The sequence below is a fragment of the Dermochelys coriacea genome, chromosome 8 (genome assembly GCF_009764565.3).
Source record: "Dermochelys coriacea isolate rDerCor1 chromosome 8, rDerCor1.pri.v4, whole genome shotgun sequence".
Lineage (NCBI taxonomy): Eukaryota > Metazoa > Chordata > Testudines > Dermochelyidae > Dermochelys > Dermochelys coriacea.
In genome coordinates, this window is record NC_050075.1 from 41,031,346 (window position 1) to 41,053,592 (window position 22,247).

General features: G+C 47.1%; 2 protein-coding genes and 2 long non-coding RNA genes across 4 annotated transcripts in view; 2 read left to right on the forward strand and 2 right to left on the reverse strand.

The window, feature by feature from the left end:
- The window catches only part of LOC122455479, a 31,332-nt gene extending 29,520 nt beyond the window's left edge, over window positions 1–1,812 (reverse strand). Inside the window, exon 1 of the long non-coding RNA XR_006273700.1 lies at window positions 1,702–1,812. This is a non-coding gene — a long non-coding RNA (uncharacterized LOC122455479). The remainder of the gene's footprint in view (window positions 1–1,701) is intronic.
- Window positions 1–4,230, forward strand: part of LOC119860146 (regulator of G-protein signaling 5-like) — a 61,225-nt gene extending 56,995 nt beyond the window's left edge. Inside the window, exon 5 of the mRNA XM_038413469.2 lies at window positions 534–4,230. Coding sequence (XP_038269397.1) covers window positions 534–695 — 162 coding nt within the window. The 3' untranslated portion in view covers window positions 696–4,230. The remainder of the gene's footprint in view (window positions 1–533) is intronic.
- A 10,325-nt stretch (window positions 4,231–14,555) lies between these two features.
- On the forward strand, window positions 14,556–20,296 carry LOC122455480. Its single transcript, XR_006273701.1, has 3 exons — window positions 14,556–14,782; window positions 19,286–19,386; window positions 20,073–20,296. It is a non-coding gene; the product is annotated as an uncharacterized LOC122455480 (long non-coding RNA).
- RGS4 (regulator of G protein signaling 4) lies at window positions 18,309–21,632 on the reverse strand. The gene is given in 5 exon segments (XM_043490621.1): window positions 18,309–18,618; window positions 19,185–19,354; window positions 20,584–20,614; window positions 20,617–20,645; window positions 21,526–21,632. Coding segments are annotated over 5 exon segments (597 nt in total). The 5' UTR covers window positions 21,630–21,632; the 3' UTR covers window positions 18,309–18,355.
- Between the last annotated feature and the right edge of the window lie 615 nt (window positions 21,633–22,247).

The window sequence follows — 22,247 nt, forward strand, 5'->3', positions numbered from 1 at the left end:
GTCTAATCATAATCATAAGGATGTTATATATAATTATTATTAACTTAATCTGATCACAACCAGATTTCTCCAGATGCAGTCTGTGCACAAGATTTCAATCAATTTATCAATATGGAAAGTTTAACATGTCTGTATTATTTCATTATTAACAACATTCTGGACAAAGAAAAGACCAACAAAATGGTAAATTTCATCAATGACCCAGTTTAAATCATAAACTAATGAAAGGGTTTTCGTGTGAATTCCCAGAACATTCCTTCACTCCCAGAGAGTCGGTGTTGTAATTCTGGGGAGGGTACATGCTATTTTTCACACAGAAGTAAGAGGTTGAATCCCTTCTTTAGATACAGAACAAAGCTCCACCTGAACTATGGAGTCAGGACTAGTGCCTCCCAGCACCCAATGAACCTGGCTTTGATCACTTACCTTGCTGTTTGCACATCTGTATCTGGATAGCACAGTATGGTTCCCACTCCCTTGCTTAGGTCACTGAGTCCTTGTCCTGTTCACTTCCTATTGTGTTCCTATCACAGGTGAACATAGACCACTGCACTAAAGCTGTGACCATGAAGAACTTGGTGGAGCCATCGGTGAGCAGCTTCAATGAGGCTCAGAAGCGGATCTTTGCCCTGATGGAGAAGGACTCCCTGCCCAGATTTGTGCGGTCAGAGTTTTATCAAGAGTTAATCAAGTAGCAATGTAGCAAGCCTGTGCAATGCATTCTTTGCTAGGCACTCACTGTGAGCCATGCTATTGCCTCTTTCCAAATCCCAGCTTTAGTCTGTAGCTGCTTTGCCTTAAAGATACCAAACTGAGAAAGCACTCAACTGCATTGCTAAACTCCTTCCACATTGTTTTGGACTCCCTCCTATGTGCCAAGTGTCTCCTCTTCTACAGTCTCTTTCCCTGCTCCCTTCCCAAGATCCTTGTTATGAAAAAGCCCTAGTGATTTTACCCGTTGGTCTTAGACTGCATTACTGAGAGTCATCTTGGCAGCCAGTTGACAGAAAGCTTATCCTGAGTACCTCCATGGAGATGCAAAGGAGACTTGCAGGAGCCTTGGCACTCATCTGTTACACAGAGCTGTGGCCTGTAGAGCTTATTGGTCCTAGGTCTTGTCCACACGACAGAGTTTTGTCAACAAAAGTTATGCCACCGTACAGCAATCGCTTTAATTAAACTGCTGTTGCATGTCCAGACTATGCTCCTTGTGTTGGCAAAGCGCATCCACACTACCAGCTCTTCCATCAACACACAGAGCAGTGCACTGTGGGTAGCTATTCCACTGTGCAACTGGCCACACTGTGCTTTGGGTTGAGTTTGCAATGCCTCGTGGTGCAGGTACAGCATTACATGATGCAAGTTTCTCATTCCATGGACATCCTACTAGATTGCCAGCTGCTTTTCAACTAAAGTGTGGGGGGGGGGGGAGAGCGTGTGACAGTGTGTGTGTGGGGGGGAGTGTGTGTGTTGGGGGAGAGTGAGTGTGTCACTGTGCTGTCTTTGTAAATCCAAACAATCCTGAGATGGAGGGGAGAATGCCCCCCCCGAACACACAGCAGGCCCCTCCTCCCTCCCTGGCTCTGCACAGCACAGCAGTCTCTCCCCTGTCTCCCCTGCTCTATCTGCCGCTGTGTTCCTAGTTCCAGGGAGAGCAGGACTCCACGTTAAGGTCCTGTGATTCCCTCCACGTTCTCCCACATAGTGTCATCAGCTCACAGACCAATGATCCACCCCTCCCCTGTACTCCAGGCAGGGCAGCCTGTTGCTCTCCATGCTGAGGAATGTCAAAGTTTCCCAGAGCTTTGAAAAGCGAGGGGTGCATGCCTGCAGGGCAGCAGAGTTCAAAACAGTGAGCAGAGCAGTCACAGCTGGCATTGTGGGATACTGGGGGAGGCCAGTTACATCGACATAACAAACAGCAGTGTCGCTTTGTTGCTTTAACTTTACTGCAAAATGCTGTCTGCCTCTCATTGAGGTGGTTTTACTTTGTTGGTAAAACAGGAGAGTTTTGCCACAAAAAGTAGTATTGTAGTGTGTACACCTCCAGTGTTTTGTTGATAAAAGCTGCCTTTTGCGGACAAAACTGTATACTGTAGGCAAGACCCTAGTGTCCAGTGCTCTAGCTGGATCTGAGCAGCCTTGATTCAGATAAACTTAGATGAGAATCAGAGAAGCATCCATACTTCAATGTTTATCCAAAACAACCACATGACTGAGTTGCTAGACCCTGTGTCCTCACCCATCCCTACTCACACGTCAGGTTACACTGATCTGATATCCTTGCTGTGACCAGCTGGATGAATTGAACATGTTAAATACTAATGGCATGGAAAGGGTGTTAAAATACTCGTCTCCTCCCGCCACGACCCAAGACCTTGAAGTGACTGTGCTCTAAGTGCTAGGACTCTGTGTTGTTTTGACTGTCTTTGCGGGAGGAGGTGTTTGACAGCAAGCCCCACTGAGTGAAAGCCACCTCAGTTCTTCTGAAACATTTGCTCTCTGGGGGCCCTGACACTGAGTCTGAGACCAGCTAGTGACAGGATTGACTCTAATTGCACTTGTGTCCACACACAACATGTTGGCTACATGGTTAGTAACCATAGCCATGGCAGCATCAGTGTCTTGCCCCTGGCCACGACAGAGACTGCCACGTGGTTGCCTTCCTGGATCCTGTGGGACACTGTTATTTGCAATGTAGATTCTCCACACCCACATCAAACTGTGTCCACATGACTGGTTTGGCCTGCCCTCTCTCCTCCCTGCTTTCCAAGCGGGAGCATGGCCCACTTGCTGCTCGTTCAGCAAACCTGCTGGACACAGAAGCATTATGGGGTTTTCCCAGCATGCACTGATCCAGTCACAGCCAGGCAGCATGGAAGGCACAGGCATACATGGGTGTCACAAGGTTGCTTTTGAAAACAGCTGCTGTGCGGACACAGGAAGGTCGGATGAGAATCACAAACTGGTAACAAAGATGGTTCTATTCATGCCATACCCCAGGTACAGGGTGTAACCGGAGCTCCCAGACTGTGCTCTTCAGCTAGTAACACACTTCCCATTGCCAGTGTGCTGCGGGAGGCTATTGTGAGTGATAGGCCCTTCAACACACCACCTCTGCTGGAACAAACAGTGCTCCTTTTGAGCTGGAGACAGGGAGAAGAATAAAATAAACATCATTTGTCCAAAACACTAGGACTGCTGCCTAGCAACCCAGAGCTTTGCCTGCATTAGATTTAGAGAGCTTGTCATTTCCAGAGCCCTATACAACCCCACAATGCCTGTGCACAGCCTTACTCAATGCTCCCCAGGTGTTTTGAGGTGTGTTTGACTCGTCAGTGTGGGTGTCCTGCTGGTGAAAGCCTGTCCCAGTTATTCTCTCAAGAGCAGCATGCCAAAGTGAGAGTTCTGCACCAACCCAAAAGAGAAAGTTCATTAGAGGAGGTAAAACTTGTTGAAAGAACATGACTAATAGAAACAGTTGCTGAGAAGAAAAGGCATCAGTGGAAATAGGAGAAATAAAACCCTGCCTTCTTGAACAGATGGTAAATGGTGCTGAGCTTTGTGCAGTTCATTTCCCTCTGTCCAAGCTCCTCATTCTATTTAGATGGGGCGTACATATTTGTATTGCTGACACAATTGGCCAGCTTGTGTCCAAGCAGGATGGCAGGGCCGGTGGGCCTTCTGGATGGTGACAGACTTGTTTCATTTTGAAAAATATTACAGCTCACAGACAATAGTCTTTGCCCTTGGTTCCAGCCCAGCTCAGCAGCCACCAGAAGTTGTGACCATCTGCAGACTTGGGGGGCGGGCAGTGGCCTGTGTGAAATAAAGCTGGGGTCTCAACCCAGTTCAAGCTAAGTGTCCATCAGAACAGTCAGTGCCGTGATTGGCAGTAACTGCTGGTGAAAAGGCCAGGGACTGACTGGAACTTGACATGAATGTCTTTTCTCCTCCAGGGGGGTTTCCTAGGTCCAGGTTGGTAGGTGCCAGGGTAGGAAGCCTGCAATGCCACTGTTTGTAATAAGACTGCCTGTGGCTAAATACAAGACATCTCCACAGTTGATGATCCAGCATTTTTATTTTTTAAAATCAGTTACAAATCTCTCCGCAGTCTGTTAAAATAGGCCCCCCACGCTCAGAATCCAGAGCTGGCAATCCAGAGCATGGGAGACTGTGTGCAACATGCAATAAAATAAATGATGGGTCTGCAAACCTTTTATACACTTACAAAAACTATCAAAAAAACACCATACCCAAATATTTACACCTTGTTTCCATGGTGACAGAATAAAAATACATGGCTAGCTGGGCTGAACATTCCAGGAAACAAACTCTGTGGTAATGCATTTATTTTTCTTTCTCTCAAGCAAATGGCCTGGGAAAGTTAGAGGCCTCATGACAGGGCCGCTGCCTGGTATTCTCATTCCCTTCCCCTGTGTGAAGGGGAAGGGGTGGGCAAATTATGGCCCTTGGGCCAGATACGGCCCACAAGCTGTTTTAAGCTGGCCCACGAGCCACACCAGATGGCTCGGCCCCACTCTGGCGCTCCGGCCAGGGCGCTGGGTTGGGGCAGCACCATGCGGCTCAGCCCTGCTCTGGCTGGGGCGCTGGGTTGGGGGCTGCAAAATGCGGCTCTCGGAAGCCATGACATGGTCCCACTCCGGCTTCTATGTGCTCCAATGGGAGCTGCCGAGGCGGTACCTGCGGATGGGGCAGCGTGCAGAACCATCTAGCCGTGCCTCTGTGTAGGAGCTGGAGAGGGGACATGCAACTGCTACCAGGAGCCACTTGAGGTAAGCGCCACTCTCCAATATTCTCGATCCCAGCCGAGATCACCTTCCTGCACCCCAAACCCCTCGTCCCCAACCCCACCCCAGAGCCCGCACCCTCTCCTGCACCCCAACCCCAATTTTGTGAGTATTCATGGCCCGCCAAAAAGTTTAATCACCCCTGATGTAACACCTCTGTCAATCAGCCTGCAACGTGGTACAGTGGCAATATCACAATGGGCCCAACCAATTGCAAAGGAACCTCACACATCTTTCACATCCCCTTTGAGAAAGTAAAAGGTTAGAGCAGAAAATATCCCACAACTTTTTCTGTCTGGCTTTGAAGGGAAATAGGTTAGGAACAGAACTGGGGTTAAGACCAAAACTGGTTCAGCAGTTACAATATAGGATAGCCATACCATCGCTGGCCACATTGACTCCTGGTGTAATTCTATTCATTTTAGTGCACGTATCTCAGAGAATGAGCTTGGTTCAGTATGTCTCTGCATAACACAGATGGCCATACAGTATACACAGAAATGCAGGCTCAAATGAGCTCCCAGCAGAAAGACTCCCACCTGTCATTTACTTGTTTAAGATGTTGCTGGAAAGACTGAAATGCCTCACGGATACATCAGGAATTCAAATTTGTAATTGCAAGTTAACCAAACAAATTTTGTCTTAATTGGCAATATATTTAATCCACTTCTCTCTCTTTCTCCAGTAAGATCTGCCCTGGGGAGGAGGGATAGCTCAGTGGTTTGAGCATTGGCCTGATAAACCCAGGGTTGTGAGTTCAATCCTTGAGGGGGCCATTTAGGGATCTGGGGCAAAAATTGGGGACAGGTCCTACTTTGAGCAGTGGGTTGGACTAGATGACCTCCTGAGGTCCCTTCCAACCATGGTATTCTATTCTATTCTATGGACTGCCACCAATGGGTGACTTCTTGTTAGTTTAAGGTATCTGCACGTTTCCAGTTCTGTAGTTAAAAAGGTCATTATCCAGTAGGTATCTGGTTTGGCTGGTCCTTTGGATGGTTGCTTAAAATGCACAGTTCTCCATATACATATATGCACACACATAGACACTTGATCACACACAGATGTTCAGTCAGTTTCTGCTAGGTGTCCAAATTTGTTCATGCAAATTTTACATGCTCAACTGCTTTTGCCTAGTTATCAAATGTATGCCTGCAAAACAGGTACTTCAGGGCTAACTAGCCAATCTGATCACACAAACACGCACGGGCAGTCATTCCACACCCAAAATTCAAGGGCATCTTTTGAAAATGTGATCCTAAAAGCCTACTCTTGTAGCTATCTGATTTGGATTCCAACATATGTAATCTTTGTTCCCTGAATCCTGTGCAGGGTAATTTACACAGGAGAACAAGTTAGGGTGGGTTGGGTATTTATGGTGAAGTCAGGACTGTGCCTTGCACATTAAAAGGAAAGGGGGATGCCATAGGTATCAAATGTGCCATAGGAACCATGGGCATCAGATGTACATTGACCATTTCCTGACAGTTAAAGCTGTGAGAAGTGCTGTGGGTTATTTTGGTAACCACTGGTGAGTACATCCTAACCTGTGCTCTTCTACCAGATACTCAAACTTCTCAGATCTTCCCCAGTCAACCAGATCTCTCCCTTCATAGTGCTCCTTAGAAAATTCCTCTTAGTCTCATGAAAGCAGAGTGCACTCATGCCCATAAAAACCAAATATTGGCTGTATTAGGATAGCACAGTGATGTGCTGGGTGGCCCTGCGCTGAGATGTGGTTTGTAGCCTAAAAACTGCTTTAGTTTGTCATTTGCTATCACAACAACCTCTGGTGACACCTGGGCAGCAAGACACCTTGGGCCTGGGTTTGAGTTCTTTTGAAAGTTTAGTCTATCAGAAACCCCTCCTGGCCTCCACTTCTGCTGCAGAAAGGATAAATTTCCTCTCCTAGATACTTAATTTTGAACTAGGTCCAATTTAGCCTAGTTCTCCATTAGCTACAGAAGGGCCTGTGCAATGTGACCTCAGAAGCATTTGGGATTTCTAAAAGCTGTGTTTGTGTAGACTCTTCACTTTGTTTATTCACTCTGGCATTCAGACAGCCTGAAAAGTGACAAATGACACCATCTGATGAGGAAGCGGATAATTCTGAAACCCAAGCAACATCTGCTATGGGACTGATACCATCTGTAATGGGTCTGTTATCAAGTATTTTATATATTCTCTGTTACTCTTACTTTTATTATGTTACACATGTATCAGCATGATATATACAGCATTATATATTTGTATTCTTATATACACATTATACATATATTTATCATGTTAACTTCACTTGAGTCCTTAGTGAGTCAGTGAATCAAAACATACCATTTAAATGCATGTTAGCTAACAACAAGATTGTTCACTTTTCACACTTGCCCATTGCCTCTCACAGCCATGAGCACTGAATAGAAGTAGAATGGTTTCAAGTATTTTATTGAGCTAAAACTCAGCCTTTCACTGGTATCTTCCTATCTGGTACAGAACCTGGAGAATCTTCAGGACCATAATCTCTTTAAATCTGCCCTTTGTACACTGAAGAGGTTAACATCATGTAATGTCAAACCAAACCACATCCCACTACAAGAGGTGAACATCTGTATGGGTCAGCTCCCATGACAAGGCCTGTCTTGTAGGTTGCTGAGTGGTTCTCCCAAGGGGCTCTTATCCATCCACACCCATGGCCTCAGGCCTCAGTACAGGATGGTACAGGGTGTGTCCCCCCCACAGAGGCATTGCCATGTCAGGGCACTGCTGGCTAGGTCAACTAGGTCTGTTCTGTAACATGCATGTAACCTTCAATATAACCAGAATATAAACATTTTATCACTGACATGGCTCTGTGGCTTGTTTATTTACTTCATCTCTTTATGATCAAGGTCAAGGATCAGGCTTAGCTTCAGCAATGCATTTCCAGGACTTGGCTTTTATTAGAAAGGCGAATGAAAGCAGGCACAGAGCAAAATGAAGCCCCAAGCTTCTGCTACAACAGAGAGAGAGATTTCCTGGGGATTAAAAAATGAACCAGCAACCACTGGAGATTGGTCTGCCCCAGATTCCTGGTGTGAGCCCCTTCAGCCCCAGCACACTTCAACTGGTAACCATAGACCACCACTTGGTAACCAAAGACTGGGACCAATCCTTCCCATTGTGATGTGTTTGGTCACAGAGACCCCCTTGGGACTGTCACCTGATGTACTAGAATTACGTCTGAGCTTGTTTTCCCTGATGGCGTGGGACTCCAGAACCCTGCCTTGTTGAGCCAGACATGGTAGCCTGCTGCAATACAGACCCAGGTCTGAACCACGCCCCCAAAGCTGCAGATTTTAACTGAAAAACACTCAGCAGGTTATCTATCTCCAGCACCCAGACATCCAGTTCCCAGTGGGATCCAAACCCCAAATAAATCTGTTTTATTCTGTATGAAGCTTATAAAGGGTAAACTCATGAAATGTCCACCCTCTATAACACTGGTAGAGAGATATGCGCAGCTGTTCACTCCCACAAGGTATTAATCACTTACTTTAGGTTTACTAATAAACAAAAGTGATTTTATTAAGTATAAAAAGTAGTATTTAAGTGGGTTCAAGTAATAACAGACAGAACAAAGTAAGTTACCAAGCAAAATAAAACAAAATATGCAAGTCTAAGCCTAATACATTAAGAAACTGAATACAGGTAAATCTCACCCTCAGATGCTCCATTAAGCTTCTTTCACAGACTAGACTCCTTCTTAGTCTGGGTCCATTCCTTTCCCCTGGTACAATCCTTGTTAGTTCCAGCTCAGGTGGTAACTAGGGGATTTCTCAGGATTGGCAGTCCCCTTTGTTCTGTTCCACCCCCTTTTATAGCTTTGGCACAAGGTGGGAATCTTTTGTCTCTCTGCGTCCCCACCCCTCCTTCTAAATGGAAAAGCATCAGGTTTAAGACGGATTCCAGTTCAGGTGACATGATCATATGTCACTGTAAGACCTCCTTCTTCATTACCTAGGAGCTAGAAAACAGGTACACAGGAAGGCTCACAGGTAAACAAACCCATTCACAGTCCATTGGTTCTGAAGCACCCTTAATGGCTTCCACTTAACATGTTTACATCAGTAACACAAGTGTATATCTTATTCTCCTATCTCCAGACATAGAAATAACACATGCAAACAAATAGGATGAACACACACAGTAGATCATAAGCTTTGTAATGATACTTTACAAGAGACCTTTTGCATGAAGCATATTCCAGTTACATCATATTCACACTTATAAATATATTTCCATAAAACATATGGAGTACAACATCATACCCATACTGTGCATTTGGCTGCCCCGGCCTGTAGTATAACAGCCCCCCTGCATCACTCCTCTGGCAGAGAAGCGCCACTCCTCTCCTTTGCCCCAAATCAGGTCAAAGCAAAAATTAAAAATTGTTTTTTTGCTTTTCCTGAGGAGCCAGAAAACTCATTATTAGCCCAGCTCTGGTGCCCAGCCCTTTGACACAAATCACCACACATGGAGTGAGGGGGTTATTCAGGTGAAAGGATAGAATTGGCACTTTCACAGGGTTTTTAGCAAGTAATGAGGCAAAAATCCCTCAAGCCCCTTTTCACAGCAATTCAGAATTTGCTGACACCTGGCTCTTGAATGAATGCCAGCTGGGGGTGGGGGGAGCAAAAACAAAAGGAAAGACCCAGCTAAGGAGTGAAGGTGAGGCATGCATGGCAGCTCTGCTAGTTGCAGTATATCATGGGGATCAGTCTCTAGTCTGCTGTGAATATGGAATGTTTCAGCAGAGGGCAGCATGACACAGAACACAGCTGAGACAGATTCTCTCCAGCGCCCTGGGACCCTGATAGCACAACAGCCATTCAGGAGCCAAGACAAGACATGGCAGCTCCAAGAAGTAATGCCCTGACACAGAAGAGGCAGTCCAGATACAAGAGGGACATTGTCCCTGCTGCTAAGTGCTCTAGCCTACAGAGGATCCACTGCTGCCAGGAAGGAGCCCTGTTGCAGGGCATGAGGAGGCTGTTCCTTAAGGCCAGAGAAAGCAAGTGGTATTTCAGCTCCAGGAGACCTCCCAGGGCATGCTGACAGCTAGAGGCAGAGCCAGGGTAATAATATATGGACACAAAGCATCTGTGTAAGGGTGCCCATGGCACACCGAGTAGACCCTGCATCCAAAGGTGCTGTGCCAGCACCCGTGTAAGGGTGCCCATGGCACACCAAGTAGACCCTGCATCCAAAGGTGCTGTGCCAGCTCTTTGACCTACCATGGGCAAAGCTGCGTGCTGGTGTGCTTGAATCTTGCCCACTTGTCCTGGTAGGGAGCTGATTTTTAAGTGTCTGGAGAAGAGCAGGCTCCCAGGTGAGATGCCTGGTTAGGGATTGCCAAACTAGGAGCAGGGCCTGCCCAGCATGGCACTTCAAGACAGCATGTTAATGCCCATGTCCCAGGAGGTCACAGAGCTCTGCCTGGTCAGTGCTATGATCGGTGATCAGCACACACTGTGCTGTCATTGCCCAGAGGTCCTGGGTCAGGGACATGTCTGGCTGGATGGATATCCCTGGCATGTCATGCTCCCTAGCACAAATGCTGAGAAAATGGGTGGTCAGAGGGAGAGTCTGGGAGGCAATAACACTGTGGAGCCCCTGTGACATACCAGGGTACAATCCAGACGAGTGAGCAGCTGTTGTCACCCCTGCCCTGTAACCTGGGCTGCCCTTTACAATGTCTTGCTGCAGTAGGCTCCATCCTGGATTGCTCATAAACAGCCTTCAGCATGTAAGTCACTCCCAGCCATGTCTGTGTGTGCTGCTGCCAGCCAGCCACACCTTGGCTCCTACTGGCCTTGGTTATGCTGCAGGGTGACCCCAACACAGCCCCAGTCCTGGATCTTTCCCCAGAAATATATGTCCTGTACTGCCCAGCCCTCTCCTGCACAGTACATATATACTGAGTCCATTATTCCTTTAAGGGAATAATATACACATAACTTGTTACCCCAAATGGAGTTACCCAGACCCTTCAACTTGAACACTCTGGATTAGATAAAACAGTTTATTAACTACAAAGAGAGAGATTTTAAGTGAGTACAAATTATGAGGTATAAAAGTCAGAAATGGTTACAAGAAAAATAGAGGTAAAATGCTTACTGGTGCCTAACAACCTATATTAGATTCAAAACAAAAGTTCTTTCACCACATGCTTTCAGCAGTTTTACTCTTTAGGTCAGTACCCCTCCCCCCAGAGTCCAATGGCTGCTTCCTTTGCCTCTTTAGTTGTGAATGTGATGGGCAGGGAGGGCAGGTGCATTGGGGTGTCTGCCCCTTCTTTCTATAGTCCTGTATCCACTTTGAGAAGCATTTCCAGCCGGGAGCAAGGTGACAGACAGTCTGTGTGGAAGGAAACTCCATGCTGTTTCTTCACTAAGATGTAAATTTTTGCCCTGCCCCCTTCAATTTTTGCCCCCTGCCCCGACAAAGAATAGCCACTTGTTGGGTAACTGTCCATCAGTCTTGTTTACACATGGCTCAGGCATCAGCTTCCCTTTTGTCTCTGAGAAACTGGCTTGGCCACTCCCCAGACTTCTCTGGAAACATACTTTTAGTCCTGATTTCATCTTGTGTTTATAATTTCACATATAATGCTGCAATTTGCATTTTTAAATAATACCTCACAGGGCATATCTTGTATAAGCATTATTACAAAGGGCATAGGGTGTGAACACAGGGTTATATTCTGTCAGCCCCCAGCCCACCAGAGCACAGGAAGGGCAGCTGATGGCTCAGGCACACGAAACAGGTCTCTGATTCCACTGCAAGATCACTTATGGAACGGGGGAGGGAAATCTGGTCAGGATAGGGCTGTGCAGACAGAGGCGGCCTGTTCTTGAAGAGAAGATATAAGCACCCAAGTCACTCCTTCAGGAAAGGCTGGCAGCTTCACTGTGAGACACCTGTCGGGCAGTTTGACCAGACCCAGCTGCTGTCATAAACACCAAACACCACCTGGCAGATCAGAGTGCCCCAAGTGAGGGGTAGCTTGGAACAATGAGCTGGAACCAGGACCCAGTCATCAGCTCTGCAGGGAGCTCTGCAGTTCAGGGGGAGTTGGTGCTGGTCATCTACAGCCAGTTTCTAACCCCTTTTCACTCTTCATCCCAGACTGCTGTGCTGGGCATCACAAAATGGGGAAGAGATGGCCAGCCCTCTGTAGAGATAGAGGTGGTTAGGGACTATTTAGAAAAGCTGGACGTGCACAAGTCCATGGGGCCGGACGAATTGCATCCGAGAGTGCTGAAAGAATTGGCGGCTGTGATTGCAGAGCCCTTGGCCATTATCTTTGAAAACTCGTGGCGAACGGGGGAAGTCCCGGATGACTAGAAAAAGGCTAATGTAGTGCCCATCTTTAAAAAAGGGAAGAAGGAGGATCCTGGGAACTACAGGCCAGTCAGCCTCACCTCAGTCCCTGGAAAAATCATGGAGCAGGTCCTCAAAGAATCAATCCTGAAGCACTTAGAGGAGAGGAAAGTGATCAGGAACAGTCAGCATGGATTCACCAAGGGAAGGTCATGCCTGACTAATCTAATCGCCTTTTATGATGAGATTACTGGTTCTGTGGATGAAGGGAAAGCAGTGGATGTATTGTTTCTTGACTTTAGCAAAGCTTTTGACACGGTCTCCCACAGCATTCTTGTCAGCAAGTTAAGGAAGTATGGGCCGGATGAATGCACTATAAGGTGGGTAGAAAGCTGGCTAGATTGTCGGGCTCAACGGGTAGTGATCAATGGCTCCATGTCTAGTTGGCAGCCGGTGTCAAGTGGAGTGCCCCAGGGGTCGGTCCTGGGGCCCGTTTTGTTCAATATCTTCATAAATGATCTGGAGGATGGTGTGGATTGCACTCTCAGCAAATTTGCGGATGATACTAAACTGGGAGGAGTGGTAGATACGCTGGAGGGGAGGGATAGGATACAGAAGGACCTAGACAAATTGGAGGATTGGGCCAAAAGAAATCTAATGAGGTTCAATAAGGATAAGTGCAGGGTCCTGCACTTAGGATGGAAGAATCCAATGCACCGCTACAGACTAGGGACCGAATGGCTTGGCAGCAGTTCTGCGGAAAAGGACCTAGGGGTGACAGTGGACGAGAAGCTGGATATGAGTCAGCAGTGTGCCCTTGTTGCCAAGAAGGCCAATGGCATTTTGGGATGTATAAGTAGGGGCATAGCGAGCAGATCGAGGGACGTGATCGTTCCCCTCTATTCGACACTGGTGAGGCCTCATCTGGAGTACTGTGTCCAGTTTTGGGCCCCACACTACAAGAAGGATGTGGATAAATTGGAAAGAGTACAGCGAAGGGCAACAAAAATGATTAGGGGTCTAGAGCACATGACTTATGAGGAGAGGCTGAGGGAGCTGGGATTGTTTAGTCTGCAGAAGAGAAGAATGAGGGGGGATTTGATAGCTGCTTTCAACTACCTGAAAGGGGGTTTCAAAGAGGATGGCTCTAGACTGTTCTCAATGGTAGCAGATGACAGAACGAGGAGTAATGGTCTCAAGTTGCAATGGGGGAGGTTTAGATTGGATATTAGGAAAAACTTTTTCACTAAGAGGGTGGTGAAACACTGGAATGCGTTACCTAGGGAGGTGGTAGAATCTCCTTCCTTAGAGGTTTTTAAGGTCAGGCTTGACAAAGCCCTGGCTAGGATGATTTAACTGGGACTTGGTCCTGCTTTGAGCAGGGGGTTGGACTAGATGACCTTCTGGGGTCCCTTCCAACCCTGATATTCTATGATTCTATGATTCTATGATAGGGAACCCAGGAACTGGAGCTGGGTGAAGTGCGTATTTGCACTCAGGGATGTTCATCTGATGCTGTTTCTCTCTGCAGCCCCATGAGCTGCAATGGCATGCTATAAATTACACAAAACACTACAGTGAAGGACTTTCAGCTTGCAAGGGAAACACTAAAAGGTCAGCCCAGGCACCAGCTCCTGCATCCTGCTGATCACATGAATGGGACATGGGATAAATGTGAACCACCACTAGGAGCTGCAGTGAGAGCAGCACAGCGAAGCACAGATACCTGTGCTCACACTAACAAATCGGAATGCATCTGTTTTGGAACATCATCCAGATCAGTGTCAATCACTTCATGCTGCCAGCATGCCGTGGGGTAGGGGTGGGCTGTGTTCCACACACTGGCCTATGTTGGCAAGGACCAGCAGAAAAGTAGAGGGGTCTCTGGCAGATCATGGTGTATGACAGTGGAGCCCAGGGATGGACTGGCCCATGGGATGCTGGAAAATCACCAGACAAAGCAATAATCTTCTGCCTGGAGGGTAAATAAGCTGCCTTCATCTTGCAGCCAGGCTAGTGATGGCTTGGGTCTATCTGACAAACTTGAACCCTTTGGGTCAGAAATATCATGAGGCCCGTGGAAACCAGAATGTGGCCAATTATTCTGAATTCTTGAACACCTGATCCAGGATGCATTTGCATCTCCCTGCCCCAAGTCCAGTTTGATGCCACTTGAGGTGCTAAGTATTTATGCTTCACAGTCTCCTAATGGGTCATCACAGAAATCACAGTTCACACAATTTAGAATGAAAGACTTTTTGGCTGAAAACCCTCCGGGAAAATACACTATTTCCCATTCCTGCTTTGTCCCATTTCGGATATCCCTGCCATCCAGTCAGGGAACAAACCGAGCTGCATTTCCCCCTTAGTAACTGCAGGGGTCTGTGAAGGAGCAGAGAAACTGCTGCCTGGCACAGCAGGGGTTAAAGAAAACCTGTGGGTTCAGCTAGCCCCACCCTGTTATACCTGCAGCAAATGCCAGGCCTGGAGTGGGAAGAAAAGAAGGGAGCCTGACTCAGTTAGGGGCTGATTGGTGAAGAGGCAGGAGTTCTCTGTTTGCCTGCCTGAAGTCATGGACTGACAACCCTACCAGCCAATGCAGCCATTGAAGGCAAGTAAGTCTTCCCCTCTCAGCGGGAGCCTGTGGGTATGCCACAACTGTGGGGTAACTGGCCCAATGGGGCCTCACCCCAAACTAAAAGGACTTTCATAGAGAGCAGCCAGGAAAAGAGGTCCTGAACCCCTCTGTCTCCTCACAGCTGGGAAAAAGATCCATCTCCCCTGTTTAGGTGTTTGAGCGACACAGGATCCTGTGCCAGGACCTGAGGGAGAAGGAGGGGTCAGGTCACCCTACAGCCCCCTAATCGACAATCTAGCCACTAGGCTGCCTGGCCACTGAAGGCCCAATCACAGGGCCCCATATCAGATTGGGGGGGTGGGGCAGCTTCAACCATGATACCAGGGACTACTTACACACATGGAAACTTTAGGGGTTTTTGGAGATAACTTAGAAATTAGCTGACAGGAGCACTGTATCTAATTCCTATATAAAGAGAGAAAATAGTATATACAAACACCAATTAAAACCATATTTTAAGTTTATATGCAAGTTTAGAACAATCAGGGAAAAATACAGCAAGGTATTCTCAGTCCAAGCCTTGAGGTATCATAAGAATGCTCATACTGGGTCAGACCAATGGTCCAGCTAGACCAGTATCCCATCTTCCAACAGTGGCTAATGCCAGGTGCTTCAGTGGGAATAAACAGAACAGGCAATCATCAAGCAATCCATCCCCTGTCATCCACTCTCAGCTTCTGGCAGTCAGAGTCTAGGGACATCCAGAGTATGGGGTTGCAAACCTGACTATCTTGGATAATAGCCATTGATAGACCTATCCTCCATGAACTTATCTGATTCTTTTTAGAACCCTGTTATAATTTTGGCCTTCACAATATCCCCCGATAATGTGTTCCACAGGTTGATTGTGTGTTATGTGAAAAAGTACTTCACTATGTTTGAAATCTGCTGGCTATTAATTTCATTGGGTGATCCTTGGTTCTTGTGTTATGTGACGACATAAATAACACTTCCTTATTCAACTTTTCCACATCAGTCAGGATTTTTTAGACCTTTGCCATATCACCCTCCAGTTGTCTCTTTCCAAGCTGAAAAGTCCCAGTCTTTTTAATCTCTCCTCATATGGAAGCTGTTCCATATCCCTAAGCATTTTTAAGGAGTACTTGTGGCACCTTAGAGACTAACAAATTTATTAGAGCATAAGCTTTCGTGAGCTACAGCTCACTTCATCGGATGCATTTTGAAGTGAGCTGTAGCTCACGAAAGCTTATGCTCTAATAAATTTGTTAGTCTCTAAGGTGCCACAAGTACTCCTTTTCTTTTTGCGAATACAGACTAACACGGCTGCTACTATGAAACCTAAGCATTTTTGTTGCACTTCTCTGTGTCTTTTTCGATTCCAATATATTTTTGAGGTAGTCTGACCAGATCTATATACCGTTACCATGGATTTATATGGCATTATGACATTCTCTGTCTTATTTATCACTTTCCTAATGTTTCCTAACATTCTGTTAGCTTTTTTGACTGCTGCTACACATTGAGCAGCTGCTTTCAGAGAACTATCCACAATGACTCCATGATCTTTCTCAAGTGGTAACAGGAAATTTAGACCCCATCATTTTGTATGTATAGTTGGGATTATATTTTTCAATGTGCATTACTTTGCATTTACTTTCCTATATCAGTTTTGGAGCCTTAAGACAACTTTAACCACGAAATAAAATTCATGCAGAATCTTTGCTCAATATCATTGTCCTTATAACATCACACCAGTCACCCTCAAACACCCACATACTTTTTTATTTTCATTTATATTGCCTTCTTCAAAATTATAAGCAAGCAAATATATGCACTCTTACTTTGTATATCTCTTTCTCATAGATTTAATTAGATGGATTTAAAAACTGGCTAACTGATAGTTCCCTGTTTACAATTACATTTTTAGACTGTCTTCAACCAGAGTGTGTTTTTAGTGGGGTCCTGCAAAGATCAGTTCTTGTCCTTATATTATTTTACATTTTTGTTAGTGAAATGGAGGAAAACAAAATTATCACTGATTAAACTTTGCAGTTTATTCATCCTGCCTTTAAGCAGAGTTCAGGCAGGGGTTAGCACCAAACCCAGTCTATGGAGCTCAGGCAGGGGTGAGACACAAGCACAGCCAAAAGAGCTCTGGTAGGGGACGGGGCAACCCAGGACAGCTCAGACCCCATTCAAGGGATTCTCTCTGGGTGTTATACCCAATGTGTGGATTTGCGGGGCTGGGAGGGGAGGATTTCACAAAACCTTTAGCAATACTTTTGGGTGGTTTGTTCCATGCAGTGGCTGCAGCATCATCCCACAGGGAAGATGGGAAGGGAAACAGGCTGGGTGGCTCCAGGGTCCAGGCTGGCTCAGGGGCCTGAAGTAAACCTGCAGCAGCAGAGAGGAAGAGTTGACCATCACAATCCTCTCAGAGACATGGCAGCAGGTGGGTTGGTTAGACTGAAAAGGTGTGACCTGGCAGTTGCCATATAACATAAACTTGGAACTGTTCCTGAATGGACTTGCTAATGGTGTAACATCTCCCCATGCCCAGCTGTAAACAGGTGTGAGCGGACCCTGGTTGTCAGGTGGGATTGAACTGGGGTTTAGTACATGAGCTAAAAGCTAACTGGCTCTTAGCTAAGGCTGTAGAGCAGACTCATTTAACTCTCTGTAAGTGGTCTCTGTGCCACTAGATGGGACACAACATCACACCCAGAAGATGTGTGTGTTAAACAAGCACTGGAGAAACCCTGGATAGTCTGGAGACTCTGCAAATAATGTGAGATAATAAACCAAGGTTCAGCAACGATACACATTTACACACACACACACACACACACACACACACACACACACTGCCTCAAAAAGGAGCACTGCCAGGGTACAAGCAAATCATAGCCTACATGGTCCTATGGCCCACACAATGGCACAGCATGGGAATTGTGCCATGGTTTTCCTGTGTCCAGCAGACCTTCCCCTGGGCTGGCTCCTGCCTGCCTGGATAAGTCAGGGAGATACAGTGTTTCTTGTCTCTCCCTGTGCTTACCTTAGAGGTGACACAGGAACCTCCAGCCATGAGCCTCACGTTGCAGGCATCTAAACTTGTAGGGAGTTGGCAATTGCAGGAGAGAGCAGATACACACACTCACACAAGGACATGTACTCTAGTCCAGGGAGTGTGGTTGTTCCCTCAGGCCCCATTGCTGGGTATACAGGTCACACCCATAAAGGCCTAGGGCCTTGGTAATAAAGCACTGCTGAGCAGGGCCTGCACCTTAGTGCTTTGGGAGCCACATGGAAAGAACACAATGCACACTTGATGCTTTAACCTTTAACATTGCCATTGACTTTGAGTGTCAGGAAATCTGTCTCCAGGGGCTCATGCACTGATGGTGGCTGAGTAGATGATGAGTTTTGATGCTCAAACTAGTGGTGGCTGGGATTACCGGTGCTGAATTAGATAGTGGGTACAGGTGAGGACCGCAGGCAGCTCTTGGCAACAATGTTTCATGCCAAGGAGTGCTTTGCTGGCATGCATCCCCAGAGAGTCCCAGGAGACCTGCCAGCTCTCCACTCAGAGCTAAGCACACTGAGGGACCAGAGGGGAGGAGCAGGCTAAGGTGGGAGACATAGCTTTTTTGTGGCTCTCAGTCGCACAAGTAATTGTAGATGGGCTGACCAAGTCGAGGTAGAAGTGAGACTTGAGGAAGCGGTAGTAAGAATCCTTCTCCTTGAGGATGAAGATTTTTCTCTGAGCCTCATCAAAGCTCGACAGGGTGGGCTTGAGAACATTGTGACTGGTTACTTCCCATGTGCAGGAAGGGAGAGAGAGATTAGCACAGGCTGGCCTGGATGCAGCCAGGCAAGGAATGGAGAGCCAGGGTTTGCTCCAGATATTTTCCCAGCTAGTCTGTTAAATTCACCTAAAAAGGGCTGGCTCTCACTACAGAATCCACCCAGTCAGAACTCAGTGGAAGTAAAGGAGGGCTGCTTGGACCTCAGTGGGATCTCTGGCTACAAATGGGATTATTTGCATGAGTGGATCACGAAGTCTGGGGTCGGGAAGGGCACTTTCCCTTCTTTGGGATACTGAGGGGCAAGGTGGCATGTCTCTGGGATAGATTCTTTCAGTTGCATGGAACGCACATGGGGAACCTCTGTTCATCTGGTCCTCTTCTCCTTCTTTTGGCATAAGGTGGGGACTGAGCCCCTCTGAGAAGAGCTCATTTAAAGCAGTGAAAGTGGCATATTTCAGCTGCACTCTTGACTGGCATTTTGTCCACACAGCAAAGCCCCTCCCCCACCTCTCTGAAGAGCCAGGGCCACATTCTCAGGAGAAGTGCTGTTGTAGGGCCAGCTGCCCACTCTGCTTAGCCCTGAGGCTGAGGGTTCTCCAGAGGGTGCTCCACCTACTTCTCTAGTAGCCTGCAAAGAGATTAACTCATTGTAAATCATCCTGGCTTTGGGGATAAGCTTGACTGGCAATTTGGTTTTCTTGTACTCCTCGCAGCTCACCCAGAACTCAATATTCTCCTCGCTGTACTCAGACTTGAGGAAAGCCCAGAAAGCAGCCAGCCCACTTGCAGATGGGGTGAACGCAATAGGAAGTAGGTGAGTCCTCTCGGCTGCTAGCTTCTCTTAGCTGTGTTAGGGTGATCCCAAGTAGTCAATGGGCTGCTGCCCAGAAATCCGCAGACAGCAGCTCCTCACTGCAGAGGCTGCATGTTTGGCTTGGCCTTCCTCATGGGATTTCCAGAGCTGGTAAATGACTGGCACGGGGAGGCCTCAAGGGGCAGCCAAATAACATGGCCCCTCAGGCACCAACTCCCAAGCAGTGACCTTTCCTGGGGCAGCCGACAGGAGCACACGGATAGACCCTGTCCCAGCTGACCCCAGGCAGGCCATTAATGCACAGTGTGTGATTCCAGGCCTGGGAACCTCTCTGACCTGGTGGCACAGAGCCCAGGGGCTGCAGTGCAGAGTTAGAGGGGCTTGTACTTGAGCAGCTGGAGATGTGTCCATCACTGCCTGACCTTCATGTCACCCATGACAAGCTTTACCATGAGAACAAACTTCAGGAAGGCCTGGAGTTGCACGTGTCCTGGCTGCATGCCCACAATAGGCCAACAGGGGTGAGTTCTGTGGAACTGGCCCCAGGGAAACAACCAGAGCTGAGCGCTGGGACAAGCTTGTGAGGCCAGGAAATAAGATTGGCCAAATTCACTCTGGTTTAACACAGCTGACTTCAGTGGAATTGCATCAGGGATGACTTTGGCCCAACATTTGCCTTCTTTCAGGGTGAATAGGACAGAAATGTGAGACATGCTGGGGTCAGCAGCAGAGCTGACGCTGACCACAGTCTGGGACCAAGGCAGAGCCACTCCCTCCATGTTTGGGAAATTGTGGGTTCCTTGAGTTCCCCCACAGCCTGAGGATGAGATTTCATCTGTTCCCAACTTCCTTAGAGCATGTGCTGCTTTACCAATAAGGGATAGTTCAGTGTGAATGCCATGGTCTGTTCTCATAGCCACAACAGGTCTTGAGTCTGCCTTCTGCCAAGTCTACATGCAGTGGAACCTGTCTCCACTCCAGTTCCACTGCCCTCTGTGCCTGTCACCTTCCCCAATGGCAGTGTCTGGCAGGAGCTAGCTGGATGTGTGTTGCTGGAGGAAGTGAGTGAAAGCACTGAACTCTGAGCCTGGAGTTGTACCATGCGGCACCAGCCTAGGATCACTCATCAAGCCAAATAATCAACAGTACGGAATATGATCTCTCCCCAGATCCCTCCAGCACAGCAGCCCCATCTACTTACTGTTATGATGTAGCAGGTTCTCCAAACAGCCCATTTCTGGACTTTCTTGTGGCTAACTCTAGGAGGGGACAAAGGGATAAATGGAGTGTGGAGTTGACCTAGGACTTTTGCTTAGCCCTCCAGTACATCATCACCAGCACTTCTCTGTCCCTAAATGCACTGACCCATTCCACATCACTGGGATGAACGCCCCTCCTGTGGCTATCACTGATCTTCTGAGTTCAGGTAGAGATCTATGGAGAGTCTAGTTCACATGCACAACACAGCACACACCACCAGAAGGGGCTGGGGAAATTTCCCCAGGGATGGTCAGTATGGACTTGGGTATAGTTTGGGGTTGTTTGCCTCTCTCAGGAGCACTGAGTAGAGATTGGCCTTTAGGTTCAAGTCAGTGAATCCAAAAGGGTGATTTCCTGAGACTGTAGGGGGTACTGTTAATTTGGCTAAAGGCACAAAGAACATAGAATTGACACATCACAATAGGCCAATGGTCCACAGAGTCCTGCATGCTACATCCTTTGTCCTGGGATGTACCATAACCTCCTAGCCCTGCGTGCTGCCTCCTCTGTACTGGGATGTATCATATCCACCCAGCCCTGTGCGTTGCCTGCTGCATCCTGGGACTAGAGTTGCCAATTTTGGTTGGACGTATTCCTGGAGATGTAATCACATAACAAAATCTTTAATTAAAGATTAATCTTTAATTCCTGGAGACTCCTGGCCAATCCTGAAGGGTTGGCAACCCTACCTAGGATGTACCATCTCCATCTAGCCCTTTGTGCTGCCTCCTTCTGTTCTGGGACATACCATAACCATCTAGCCCTGTGTTCTGCCTGCTACTGTCCTGTAGTGGCACCACCAGGAATGCTAGTGAACTACTGTAACGAAGGAGCAAACTTTCCCTTCCAGCATCAGGCCCTGCCATTCCTGCCTCTGGCTTTTCTTATCTCTGGGCTGGAGCCATTTTCTCTTTCTTGCTGTGGGAAGAGCTGTGCTCGCGTGAATCAGGCTTCTGCAGTAAGAAATCCAGTTGATGCTTCATATCTTTTGCACTGGAAGAAACAAACCAAGAAACCATTGATAAAGGCTATTATTATTAAGAGCCAAAAGGCAGGGTCTTCATGCAAAATCAAACAGCTTATGGGCAAGGTTCTGTGGCCTGCAATGTGCAGGCGGTCAGACTATTTGATCATGATGGTCCCCTTCTGACCTTAAAGTCTATGAGCTTAGAACTCCTGGGTATTACGGGTCCATTTCAGCTCTGCATGTCCAATTCTGATGCATCACTTCTCAGTGTTCACTTCTTCTCCTTTGGACAAATAGCATTAACATAGGAATTGAAGCAAGTGGGATCTTACATTCAGTGAACTAGACTTTCAACAGTATAACAAATATGATCACTGGAGCTTATAATGAGTTGCTTGATTAGCCGCCTGTTAGGAGATCACTGCAATAGAAGAGGTTTTATTTGCTATTATTTCATTTGAAATATAAAATGTAGTTAAACTCAGAAAAGGATTACAATTATGTAACAAAGGCCCTTTCATCAGCTTTGTGCATATTCAAGGCCAATCTACCTGTTTATTGACAAAGCAGGTCTGACACTGTTACTTTACTTACATGGCTTCCCAGAATCCTACCACATGAGCACTGTGGATAC